Raw genomic sequence first — 12,957 nt, forward strand, 5'->3', positions numbered from 1 at the left:
GCTGACCGACCGGCACTTGCGAACTGCTTCTGCTTCGGGCACCGCGCGGCAAGAAAGACTGAAGAAGATGGCGTCGGCCGATGCCTGTATACTCCAGCCGTGGTGACGTCGGAGAGGAGGAGACCCCAGCCGACGCCTGACCCAGACTTTGGAATTCGGCCGACCGAGGGCTGCCTGAGGCAGGACAACCCATATGTTATGACTGCAGTTGCATTCTTGAAGGACATCCGCAGTGGCGAAGCCTGCTCTGGATTTAGAGTAGAGGGGTAAATGGTAGTGCTTTGTAAAAGTGTGTACTGAACTCCAAGTTGCAGCCTCTAAAATATATCTTTGGTTGGTACTCCTCTGAGAAAGGATGCTGAAGTGGCTGCTGCCCTGGTAGAATGAGGCCTAATGCCATTGGGCACTGATTTGCCATGTTCTGAGTAGCAGAAACTAATGCAGTGGCCTGTCTGTTTTGAGATAGGCTTTCCTTGAGATGCTGTAGCATATGCCACTAAAATTTGCTCAGTTTTTCTGAAAGCTTTAGTTCTGTCCAAGTAGAAGCATAGTTGTCTGTGTATGTCCAAGGAACGCGGAAGTCTCTCACCCTTACTCTGTGGGTTTGGATAAAAGGTAGGCAAATGAATGGTTTGGTTAAGGGCCACACTGGACACTACCTTAGGCATAAATGTTGGGTTTGTCCTAAGAGAAACCCTGTCTGGATGGAAAATGATGAAAGGTTCCAAAGCCATGAGTGCCTGCAACTCAAACTCATCTTGCAGAGGTTATTGCTAGGAGCAGAGCTGTTTTCCAAGATAAAAAAAAACTTTAAATCAGCTGTATTGGCTGGCTCAAAAGGCAGCAGTGTGAGTTTTTCCAAGACAATTGAGGTCCCATGCAGGTATTGGGGCTCTCCATGGAGGTCTTATGTTTTTGGCCCCTCTGAGGTACTGCCTTAGCAATGGATGGGAAAAAAATAGGAGGTTCCGTATTGTAATGAGCTGAAATGGCAGAGGCATGAATTTTAATTGATGAAAAGGATAGGCCTTTGTCCAGCATCTCAGTTAGGTATTGTAAAATCTGATGAATATTTGGTACAGATGTGTCAATTTCCTTGTGCCTGGTTCCAAGCACAGAATCTTTTCCATTTTTCTGCACAAGATTTTCTGGTACTGGGCCTCCTGGCCTCCAAAATAACATCCATCACTGCTTTAGAGAGATGTGTGTTTTGAATGGTTACATTATCCGCCATGCTGCCAGATTTGGGGTCCTGAGTTGGCTGTGCAGAATAGGATTGTTTCGCTAGGTTAGTAAGTGAGGAATTAGAGGCAATGTCCAGGCTGGGCCTTGAGACAAGCTTTTTAGGATTGGGTACCAGTGCTGGCATGGCCAGTCTGGGGCAATCATTCTTGGCTTCTCTTGTCAGACCTTTAGGAGTACCTTGGGGAGGAAAGGCAGAGGAGGAAAGGCATATACTGTTAGACTTTTCCAGCTGAATGACAGAGCATCCACTACTTTCCATGCTTGCTTGTGATAAGTCCTTGTGCAGAATTTCTATAGTTGGCAGTTGTGAGGAGAGGCAAACAGATCCATGTCTGGGCATCCCCATTCCTTTGTTATCATGCTGAAGACTTGTGGATCCAGTTTCCACTCGTGGGGATCCGTGAGGTTTCTGCTTAGTTAGTCTGCCAGAGTATTGTTCTTTCCTGGCAGGAATTGTGCTTGCAGGTGTACTTGATAAGTCGATGCTGTGTCCCACAGTCATGGCTTGTCTGCAGAGGGAGTAGGAATGTGTGCCTCCCGGTTTGTTTATATACCACATGACTGTAGTATTGTCCGTCCTTATCAGTAGTTGTCCTGGATGGAGTAGATCCTTGAAAGCGGTCAGGGCATTCTGACCAGCTAGCATCTCTTTTTGATTGATATGTAGATGCATTTGGCTTGTGGACCATGTGCCCTGAATACATTTTCCTGCCATGTGTGCACCCCAGGCATAATCTGATGCATCTGTTGTTATTGACTGCCTGGCTGTGGGTAGAGTGAATGGCTGTCCCTTGTTGAGGTGACAGGCATGAGCCGACCATCGAAACTCCTGTTGCCAAGGAATGAGGTTAAGTAATGCTTCCAGGCTTTGACAATGTTGAGTCCAGACACTTTTTAGGTACCATATGCAGTCTCGCATATGGAATTAGCAGAATGCAGGATGCCATGAAGCCCAAAGCCTGCAGAATTTTTCTTGCAGATAACTGGGTCTTTGTTGCCAACATTTTGAAGTAAGAAGTTAGTTGCCTTTGTCTGGCGTGAGATAAGCATCTGGGCAGTTGTAGTTAAGCTTGCACCCAGGAATATTATCTCTTGAGAGGGTACCAATTTTGATTTCTTTTAGTTTACTGTGTACCCTAAGCAAATTAATAATCTTTTTACGAACGCCAGATGCTTTAGTAGAGTGTCCTTGTTCTCTGCTTGTATAAGGCAGTCGTCCAAGTAGGGATATATTTGAATTCCTCTTTGTCTGCAAAATGCAATTACTGGTGCCAGGCATTTTGTGAAGACCCTGGGCACAGTAGATAAGCCAAAGGGCAGTGCAGAGAATTGGTAGTGCATTGAGCCAGCTATGAATCTGAGGTATCTTCTGCAAGATTGTCTGATTGGGATATGCAGGTATGCCTCTTAGGTCCAAAGTTACAAGCCAAGCCTTCTTGCCCAGCATGGGCAGAAGCTGTTGCAGAGTTAACATTTTGAATTTTGGAACGTCCAGAAATGTTTAGAATAGACAGGTCCAGTATTGGTCTCCAGGCTTTGTCCTTTCTGGGTACCAAGAAAAGTCTTTAGTAGAATCCTTGTCCCTGCTCTTGCTGTGGTACTTGCTGAATGGCCCTCATGTTCATAAGGGATGAAACTTGTTTTTGTGCCTCTGCCCATTGATTGTGTGGCAGGTTTGGCATACCTTTTGCCTTTGGCAGGGTGAGAAAGTGAAACCTGTAGCCCTGGGACACTATATTCAATACCCATTTGTCCTGGGTGATCATGTGCCAATTTTGGGAGAAAAGTGCTAGTTTTCCCCTCTAAGGGGGCTGCAAGAAGATAAGTGCTGGCAGAGGCAAGTCATTGGGACTGTTTCCTGTATGGCTGTGCTTTGTCTTCTCCACTTTTGGAGGTAGAAGCGCCCCATTGTTTAGGCCTATATGAGCCCTGGGGCTGGGATCTGCCTCTTTGACGTCTGTATCTGCCTCTTTGTGGACTGTCCGACACTGGAAAGGACCAATTCTTTGTACGCCAGTTCCTGCTAAATCTTGGTGGCTGAACTTGCAAAAAATCCTTTACTGTTTGCATAGATTTCGCTTTGTCCTCCATTTTCTTCAAATCCTCCTCTGCTTCAACACCAAATAAAGTATCATGCTGTAATGGAGCATCTAATAATTTTGCTTTAACATGATCAGGCAGATTTTGTTCCTTTAACCAAGCATGCCTCCTAATGACAGAACCCGTAACTGCAGCCCTGCAGGAGGCCTCCAGAGAATCAAAACCACATTGCAATGTATGCTTTCCCACTTGTTCAGTTGCATGCAATAACTCCTGCATTTCCTTACTTTCTGCACAATCAGAATTGGCCAACATTTTCTGTTTTAACAGTGACATTAAGTATTGCTGATATTTAATCATATGAAATTGACAATTTAAAGCCCTCACAACCAAAGTAGCAGAAGTGTAAACCCCCCCCCCCCCATCTGTCTAGTGCCCTTGAATCCCTGTCAGAAGGGATAGGGTTTTTTGCAGTAGCGGCCTTAACCCCTTTGGGACCCTGAGAAATAGTTTCTGGGTCAGCAGCAGGGTTTTTATAAAGAAATTTATGTGAATCTGGAACCCTGTAGTATGTGTCTGGTTTAACAGGAACTGGAGGTAAGGAGTCTAGAGAAGGAATCTGAAAATACATCTTCTACAATGTCCAGCAAAGGGGGAATAACAAGAGGCCTGTGCTAAGGAAGTAAATGAAAATCTAAGCCTTTTCTTGGATTCTGAGTAATCTTGGCTCTCCCAGTGAAGTGCTCCCTCGTGGTATGCAGGGTTTCCCCAAAAGAATAATCCTCAGGAGGGGAGGCTGAAGGAATGGATTCTTCAGCATCAGAATCCTCATAGGGAGGAAGAGAGTATTCCTGTACAGAAGAGGAATCGGAGGAAATGGAAACATGATCTGAAAAGTCATAGTCTCTCTCTTGCCTAGGCCTCTTATCAGGAGGGGTATGGGAACCCCTGATCAAGGTAATAAGGTCTTAGGCCTTTTTGAGCATCTGTTTCTCAGACATGAAAGATTGTCCTGGAGAATGCTGTACTTGTTTGTCTTTAAAGCTACTTTAGTCTTTGCTTTTGATGCTGAAGTAGGCTTTATATATAGCTGTGTAGTTATGAAAACTACCCTCAGAAGCCAATGCCTGCTCAGCGGCTCCGGACCGGAGGGAATGATTTCAGAGTGTCCAATACCTTGAGTATCCAGAGGCCTAACTGGCTCCACGTGGGAGTAGTCAGCGGCCTGTGGCTCTGAGGTAGCGGGAGTCAAGGGCTGCGAAAGCACCTCACTGAGAACCAGCGACTGGCTTAGCGGAAACCTAGTCGTCGGTTTTGGATCTCGGATGCTTGTCCTTCTCTTTTTTCCTTGCGTTTTTTAGAAACTCCGGTTGGCTGTTCCGACAGCATTATATAATTGAATTTTCGGCCAAAGTAATGAAAAGCAAAATCAAACAGCCGCTTAATAGTGTGTTGGTTGAATTTAGCACAAAACCGACAGCTAGAAACGTTATCATCAGGGCCTAGGCAAGGAATACAGTAAGAATGAAAATCCTTATGAGGTATTTGCTTCCCACAAGAAATACAACTATTAACTTTTTATGACATCGGTCTGGAGCAAGAAAAATGTTTCCCCAACAGGGTACTTAGCTTTAATGAAGACTTCGGATCTGAAATTAGTCTGAAAATCTCAGGAGTCGGCTGACCAACACTTGCTAACTGCTTTTGCTTCGGGCACCGCGCGGCAAGAAAGACTGAAGAAAATGGAAAGGCTGAAGAAAATGGCGTTGGCTGCATCTTTTATACCCCTGGCGCACTGACGTCAGGGAAGAGGCGACAGCAACCGACGCCAGACCTAGACTTTGGAATTCAGGCAGACTGCGGGTAGCCTGCCAGCAGGATAACCCAAGAGTAATGACTGCAACAGTAAAACACGATGAACATCCCTGTAATATCAGTCAGGTTTTCTGGGAACAGGAGGTAAAGAATAAAGGGCCAAACTAGATTTCGGAAGGCATCATCAACAATGTCTAGTACAGGAGGTATAGCTAAAGGTCTATGCTGAGGTACAAGTAAGAAATCCCTAAGCCTCTTTTCGAATCAGAAAAAACCTGGCTTTCCCAGTGGAAATGCTCTCTAATAGTGTGCAAGGTTTCACCAAAGGAAAAATCCTCTGGAGGAGAAGCAGAGGGAATAGAGTCCTCTGCATCAGAATCCTCATAAGTAGATAAGGGTAAATCCAAATCATCATAAAATCAGAATCCTGGTCAGAAGATTCATAAACAAACTCAGTCCTAGGTCTCTTGGAAGGGGGGGTTGGCTTCCGCTGATTAAAGTTACAAGATCTTCAGCCATTCTTATTTGTTTTTTAGGCATAGAGGCCTGAACATGTGGCCTGGGTGTCTATTTTCTATGCAAGGTTCGAGTTTTAGGCCTTGAAGAAGAAGGAGGCGTTGGTTTAATATGCAAGTCTGTATGCCTGAATACACCCTCAGAAGCCAGTGCCTGCACAGAGGCTCCAGACCCATCCAAGGTAGAGACATCCGCAGGTTCCACAGCTGAAGCATCCTTGCAGCACACCGGACTCCGAATGGGTCTCAGTAGAGGCCTGAGAGTCAGAAGTAGTGGGTAACAGGGGCTGCGAAAGCGCCTCACTGAGTACCAGCAAACTGGCGACTGGCTTAGAAGAGTCGTCGGCAGTTTTGGACCTAGGCGGCCTGTCTCTGTTGATCTTTGCTTCGGAATACCGGTAGTCTGATGTCTTATCGACATTTTTGGATAACTGAACAGAGATATTCAGAGGCGAAAACATACAGACGACTGATAGTGCGCCGATTAAAAGAGGCACAAAATCGACAGCAAGGTACGTCGTGGTCAGGGCCTAGGCAAGGAATACAGTACAAATGAAAATCTTTGAGAGGTATTTGATTTCCATAAGTAATGCAATTATTAACTTTTACTGACAATCGGTAAAGAGCAAGAAAAATTTTCCCCAAAGGGATACTTACCTTTAGTTGAAGACTTCAGTTCTGAAACTCAAACGAAAATTTCAAACGAAAATTTCAGGAGTCGGCCGACCGGCACTTGCTAACTACTTCTGCTTCGGGCACCGCACGGAAAGAAAGACTGATGTAATGGTGTCGGCTGCATGTTTTATACCCCTGGAGTCATGGAAGAAGGGACAGCAACCAACACAGGACCCAAGACTTTGTTAATCAGGTGACTGTGAGCTACTGCAAGCAGATAACCCAAAAGTGAGGACTGCAACAGTGAAACACGAAGAACATCTGGATTATCTTGAAAAAGACAATTACTGTTGTGGCTGCACAGCATTTATCATTAAAGCTGTAAACATATATGTAAAATTAACAAAAACTGAACCACAACAAAAATTAAATAAAATGCAGAACAAATTAATCAGAAATTATTTTAAGTGCTTTCTGAAAGGCTCAATCTGCAACATTCTCAGTCCACTTTTTTTTTTTTTGGGAAGGGGTTCAAGTCACATTACAGTACAACTCTTCTCAAAGCGCAGTAAACAGTATAACATTCACATTAATCCAAAACCTATCAAAACCTAGCACAAACAGCCAACATTTACTATAACATACTAGTGCTTAATTTGTTTGAGTACTTCACTACAGAAAATAAAGTTTGCATATCTTTGCTTACTTGTGGATTACTGAGGTACTGTACGAACTAGTCTACCAGACTTTATGAATGCAACTCAAGTATGACAGATATTTCAAAGCAATATAAACAGATAACTCCTGCAAACAAAACTTACTAGGTTGGTCTCCCCATATAGATCCCAGGTGTTGGTGTATGAGGCCTTTTAGTAATAGAAAAATCAACACGAATCCTGCGCCCATCCAGTTCCATTCCATTGGCACGCTCCTTTGCCTAAAGCAAGCACAAGTACAGTTGTTACAGAATTATAATGTTGAATTCTACGGTAAGTAGAGTTTACAATAGTAAGCATATTCACACATTGTTCTAACAACCAAACCTGCTTACCATGACATACACTGGTCCCAACAACAAAATCTGATCCCAACTATGACGGAGGCAAGGTCAGTCTGAGCAGCAGATCCAGCACTTTTGAATCCAGATGAGAAGAGACAGGGCAGCTAAAATGGCTTTCCTATCCTGGCAAGAGGGTAATGGATGGACTTTAAACCCTAGAACATCCTCTAGAGAAGGAGAATTAGAGTAGTCATCTGCTGCAGTGTACAACTCAACTATCGATTGCCCATAGACAATACTAGCAAAATACCAGTCTAGTCCTTAAATGTCTGCTGATGACCAAACAATTCCTAAAATGTTCAAAACTACCTCCCTAATTACAAAAATTCCCCTATTTTGGGCAACACTACCAACCTTTCTATAAACGGGTGCACCTATACCGCCAAAGCAGAAAATGTCCAAAACATCATCTGAGCAGCTGGTAAACCCAATAGAGGACATAGCATTCTTGGCCTAATTTTTACAAACATGGCTGCCTCTTACACCACTACAATCTTGTCTCCCTCCCCACTGAAGTCTGACTAGCTCCTTTAACTCCAAAAAAAGCTCCTACAGTAAACCTCAGTGAATTTAAGGCCTAAAACTATGCCACCCTCAACCTGCTGTGAGGAAATACCAAATTTTATTTATGACTGTACCTCCCCAGACCTTAATACAGCAGACTTTTTCACTAAGGAGTTCTACACCCATTTAGAAAAATGCAGAGCACCAGCAGTCCCTACCAGAACCAAGAGTCTTAAATTCAAAACCAAAATTAACTTGATGGTCCACCACCATAAATAAAAACTACAGGCAATATAAAGTCAAATTTAGTAAATAAAAACCAATACTTATTTCAAAAACATAAAAAAAAAAATCCACACACTATCACAGCCACTGAAGGAGCCCATGAACTTAGACTGGCCACTAAAGCCACAAAATTATAAATCCTTTAGCTGTATTATAATTCAGCAAGTACAACTGTGTACACTTACCATAAATGTAGATGTTAGTGTTTTCACTGTTGCAGTCATCACATTTGGGTTATCTGCCTGCAGGTAGCCCTCAGCTGGCCTGAATACCAGAGTCTTGGATTCCTGCGTCGGATGCTGTCTTTTCTTCCATGATGTCCGGTCATCAGGGGTATAAAACATGCAGCCGATGCCATTACATCAGTTTTCTTGCCCCAGATGTCTGGTGCTTCCACAATGGAAGCACTTGCATGTTATGGTACACCTCCATCAAAAAGCAAATACACCAGAAAACTTAAATATACCACACAAGAAGGAAAGGTAGAGCCAAGAGAAGTCAGGTGGCTGGAGGGAGGGTAACCAGGACTGCAACAGTGAATAAACTTGAATATCTACATTTATGTTAAGTGTACACAACTGTACTATGTTCTTCGTGTTTCACTGTTGCAGTCATCACATTTGGGTCGATTCCAAAAGCTAAGGAAGGAAGGAGGAAGTTAGAGAGCATTAGGGCCAGCTATTAAGCCCTGCAAGACTGCAGTGGCAAAACCAGCTCTGGATTTAGAAAAAAAGAGGCACGTGGTAATGCTTGGTGAAGATATGTACAGAGCTCCAGCTAGCAGCTTCTAGGATGTTCCTGGTAGGGACTCCTCTGAGAAAAGCTGCAGAGGTAGATGCAGCCCTGGTGGAACGTGATCTTATCCCCTGTGGGGTAGGTTTTCCATGGTGCTTGTAGCAGAAATTAATGCAATGGGCTATCCATCTGGAAATTGTTTGCTTTGAAATGGCCTTCCCCTCCGCCCCTGCAGCAAAGCCAACTAGCAGCTGTTCAGACTTTGAGAGGCTTAGTCCTGTCCAAATAAAATCTAAGTTGTCTGTGCGTGACCAGAGAGTGCAGTATTCATTCTCCTTTATTTAGTGGATTAGGAAAGAAAGTAGGCAAGTGAATGGACTGATTTAGGGCCACACTAGACACCACCTTGGGCATAAAGGAAGGAATGGTCCTGAGGGAAAACCCTGTCTGCATGGAAAATAATGAAGGATTCCACTGCCATGAGGGCCTGTAATTCAGACACTCTTCTTGCTGAAATGATAGCTAGAAGGAATGCTGTTTTCCAAGAAAGGAATTTCAACTCTGCTGTTGCAGTTGGCTCAAAGGGAGGGAGAGTGAGCTTTTCCAATACGAAGTTAAGGTCCCAGGCTGGAGCAGGGGATCTCCTGGGGGGGGGGGGGGTCTTAAATTTTTGGCCCCTCTAAGGAATCGTTTTAGCAGAGGATGAGAAGAGGGTTGGGCTCAGTATTACAATGAGCTGAAATGGCAAAGGCATGAATTTTAATTGACGAGAAGGATAGGCCCTGGTGGAGCACTTCTGTTAAGTACTGAAGAATGTAAAGTAAAGCTGGGCACCGTTGAGTCCATCACCCGAGTCTGGCTCCAGGAACAGTATCTTTTCTACTTTTCAGCATAGGATTTTCTAGTACTAGGCTTCCTTGCCTCCAGAATGACATCTAGCACCTGCTTACTGAGGGATGCTATTGGAGAGCTCAAGGAATTTGCCAGGCTGCAAGCTTCATGGTTTGAAGCGGAGGGTGCAGAATCTGGCCCGCCTCCTGGGACAGCAGGGAAGGGGTCTGAGGCAGTTGCCATGGTTCCAGCAGTGTCATACTGCACAAGAGGGGGTACCAGTGCTGGCGTGGCCAGTCTGGTGCAATCAGTATTGTCCTTGGCTTGTCCTGTTTGATCTTTAGCAGAACCTTCGAGAGGAGAGGCAGAGGGGGAAGGCATAAACTGAGAGGCTCTCTCAGGTAAAGTACAGGACATCCACTTTCCAAACTTGACTGTGGGGAGTTCCTTGTGCAGAATTTGTCCAATTGGTAGTTTTGAGGGGAGGCAAACAGGTCTACCTCTGGAGTCCCCCCATTTGTTCAAGAGGTTGAATATTTTTGGTTCCAGTTTCCATTCGTGTGGGTCCATGAGATTTCTGCTAAAGTCTGCCAGTGAATTTATCTTGCCTGGCAGGAATTGAGCTTGCAGGTGCACTTGGTAGCTCAAGGCTGTGTTATACAGAGCCATGGCTAGTCTGCAGAGAGGGTACGAGTGGGTTCCCCCCAGCTTATGTACCACATGACTGTGGTTTTGTCTGTCTTTACCAATAGTTGTCCTGGAAGAATGCAGTCTTTGAAGGTGGTCAGGGAATTCTGTACAGCTAACATTTCATTTTGGTTGATATTGCAGGTGCATCTGTCTTGGGTTCCATTTGCCCTGAATGCACTGCCCTGCTAAGTGAGCCCCACATGCATAGTCTGATGAGTCTGCTAGGGTTTGGGCAGCAGGGGGTAGAGTGAAAAAAAGCCCCTTGTGGTAGCAGGCCTCTGCCCACCAAAGGAACTTTGTCTTTATACAAGGAATGATAGGAATCATGGACTCCAGGTCCTGAGAATGTTGACACCATAGGCTTTTTAGATACCACTGTAGCTTCCTCATATGCAGTCTTGCATATGGAATTAGTAGAATGCAAGAGGCCATGAACCCCAGGGCTTGCAGAATTTTCCTTGCAGATAGCTGGGGTTTTGTGGCCAATAGTTTGAAGTAGGTTTTCAAATGAACTTGTTTCTACGGAGTGAGGAAAGCCATCTGGGAAGTTGTGTTCAAGCTTGCTCCCAGAATACAATCTGTTGGCAGGGTACTAGGTGAGATTTCTTTTCATTTATGATGTACCCCACAGAGGTTAGAAGTTTCTTTACAAATGCCAGATGTTGTAATAGTAAGTCCTGGCTTTCTGCCTGAATCAGACAATCGTACAAGTATGGGTATATATGAACATTTCTCTGCCTGCAAAATGCAATGGCTGGAGCTAGACACTGTGAATATCCTGGGAGCAGTAGATAAGCCAAAGGGAAGTGCAGAGAAAGTACAGTTTTGTACCTACCATAAATGTAGATGTTAGAGTGCTAATACAGCTGCAGTTATAACAGATGGGTTTTCCTGCCGTCAGGCAGGTCCTCAGTCGGCCGAATTCCAAAGTCTAGGTCCGGCGTCAGATGTCGTCGCTTCTTCCCTGACGTCAGTGCGACAGGGGTATAAAAGAACCAGCCGATGCCATTTTCTTCAGTTATTCTTGCCCCAGATGTCAGGTGCCCCCAAGAAGGAAGGCAAAACATAAATTTATGTAATAATGCAACGCAATATAATCAAAAAACAGTAGTTGCAAGCAAATACACCATAAAAGAATACCCCAATGTGGTTGTATGAGGAGGTTGTATGAGGAGGTGTTAGCCATTAGGCCTGTCCCAAGAGGGGAAGGAAGGAGGGAAACCTGGACTGCAGCTGTATTAGCACTCGAACATCTACATTTATGGTAGGTACAAAACTGTACTATGTTCATCGTGCATGCAGCTGCAGTCATAACAGATGGGTAGAATCCCAAAGCTAAAAAAGGTGGTAGGCACTGGGAGGAAGAAGAGCCAGGATGCCCTGCACAAGACTGCAGGCAAAAAGCCCTTCTAGATTTGGAGTATAATGATAGGTGATAGTGCTTGGAGAAATTATGTACAGAACTCCAAGTGGCTGCTTCCAAAATATCTTTGGTAGGAATCCCCCTGAGGAAAGCTGCAGAGGTAGCTGTGGCCCTTGTGGAGTGAGATCGGATGCCTGTGGGCACAGTTATACCAAGAAAAGAGTAACAAAAGTGTATACAGTGGGCTATCCATTTTGAGATTGTCTGTTTGGAAATAGGCTTCCCTTGAGCACCTGTAGCATAGGACACAAAGTTGCTCTGATTTTCTGAAAGGCTTTGTTCTGTCCAAATAATAGCGGAGCTGTCTGTGAATGTCCAAGGAATATAGTAATCTCTCCCCTTTGTTTTGTGGATTAGGGTAAAAGGTAGGCAAGTCGATAGCCTGATTCAAGGCTACCCTGGATACTACCTTTGGCATAAAGGAAGGATTGGTTCGTAAGGAAACTGTCCTGATGGAAAACGATGAAAGGCTGCACAGCCATGAGGGCTTGTAGTTCCGAAACCCTGCATGCTGAGGTGATAGCCAGAAGGAAGGCTGTTTTCCATGACAAATATTGCAGTTCTGTTGAAGCAGCTGGCTCAAAAGGAGGCAGGGTCAGTTTTCCTAGAATGAAATTGAGGTCCCAAGCAGGTACTGGTTGCTTCATTGGGGGTTTTATATTCTTAGCCCCTCTGAGGAACTGTCTTAAGAGAGGGTGAGAGAATAAAGGAGGATCAGTGTTGTATTCTGCAGAAATGGCTGAGGCATGGATTTTGATGGAGGAGAATGAAAGTCCACTGCTTAGCATCTCAGCTAGGTACTGTAATATTTGAGGTAAATACAGTATTTCAGGATTCTGACCCTTTTTCTGATTCCAGGCACAAAACTGTTTCCATTTTGCGGAGTAGGCTTTTCTAGTAGAAGGCCTTCTGGCCTCCAAAATGACATCCTGCACCTCCTTGGAGAGTAGGGTCTGTTGTGAATTTAAGGAATCCTCCATGCGGTTAGACTGAATGTTTTCAGCTGACTGTGAAGAGTTTTTAAGTTGTGCTGAGTCAGTAGAAGAGGCATTAGAGGCAGGATCCATGGTGGGGAATGAGTCAGGCTCCTCAGGAGTGGGTACCAGTGTTGTCTTGGCCAGTCTGGAGCAATGAGAATAATCTTTGGTCCGTCTGCTCTGGCTTTTAATAGAACTTTGGGCAGCAGAGGAAGAGGTGGA

The 12,957-nt window shown here is 44.6% G+C and overlaps 1 protein-coding gene across 3 annotated transcripts in view; it reads right to left on the reverse strand.

Annotated features, from left to right (window-relative positions):
- The window catches only part of TRA2B (transformer 2 beta homolog), a 668,812-nt gene that overhangs the window by 402,039 nt on the left and 253,816 nt on the right, over positions 1 to 12,957 (reverse strand). For all 3 annotated transcript variants that reach the window (XM_044075946.1, XM_044075947.1, XM_044075945.1), the window contains exon 5: positions 7,052 to 7,167. In XM_044075946.1, the coding sequence (XP_043931881.1) occupies positions 7,052 to 7,167 (116 nt within the window). The remainder of the gene's footprint in view (positions 1 to 7,051; positions 7,168 to 12,957) is intronic.

The sequence above is a fragment of the Protopterus annectens genome, chromosome 6.part1 (assembly GCF_019279795.1).
Source record: "Protopterus annectens isolate FY-2018-M chromosome 6.part1, PAN1.0, whole genome shotgun sequence".
Taxonomy (NCBI): Eukaryota; Metazoa; Chordata; order Ceratodontiformes; family Protopteridae; genus Protopterus; species Protopterus annectens.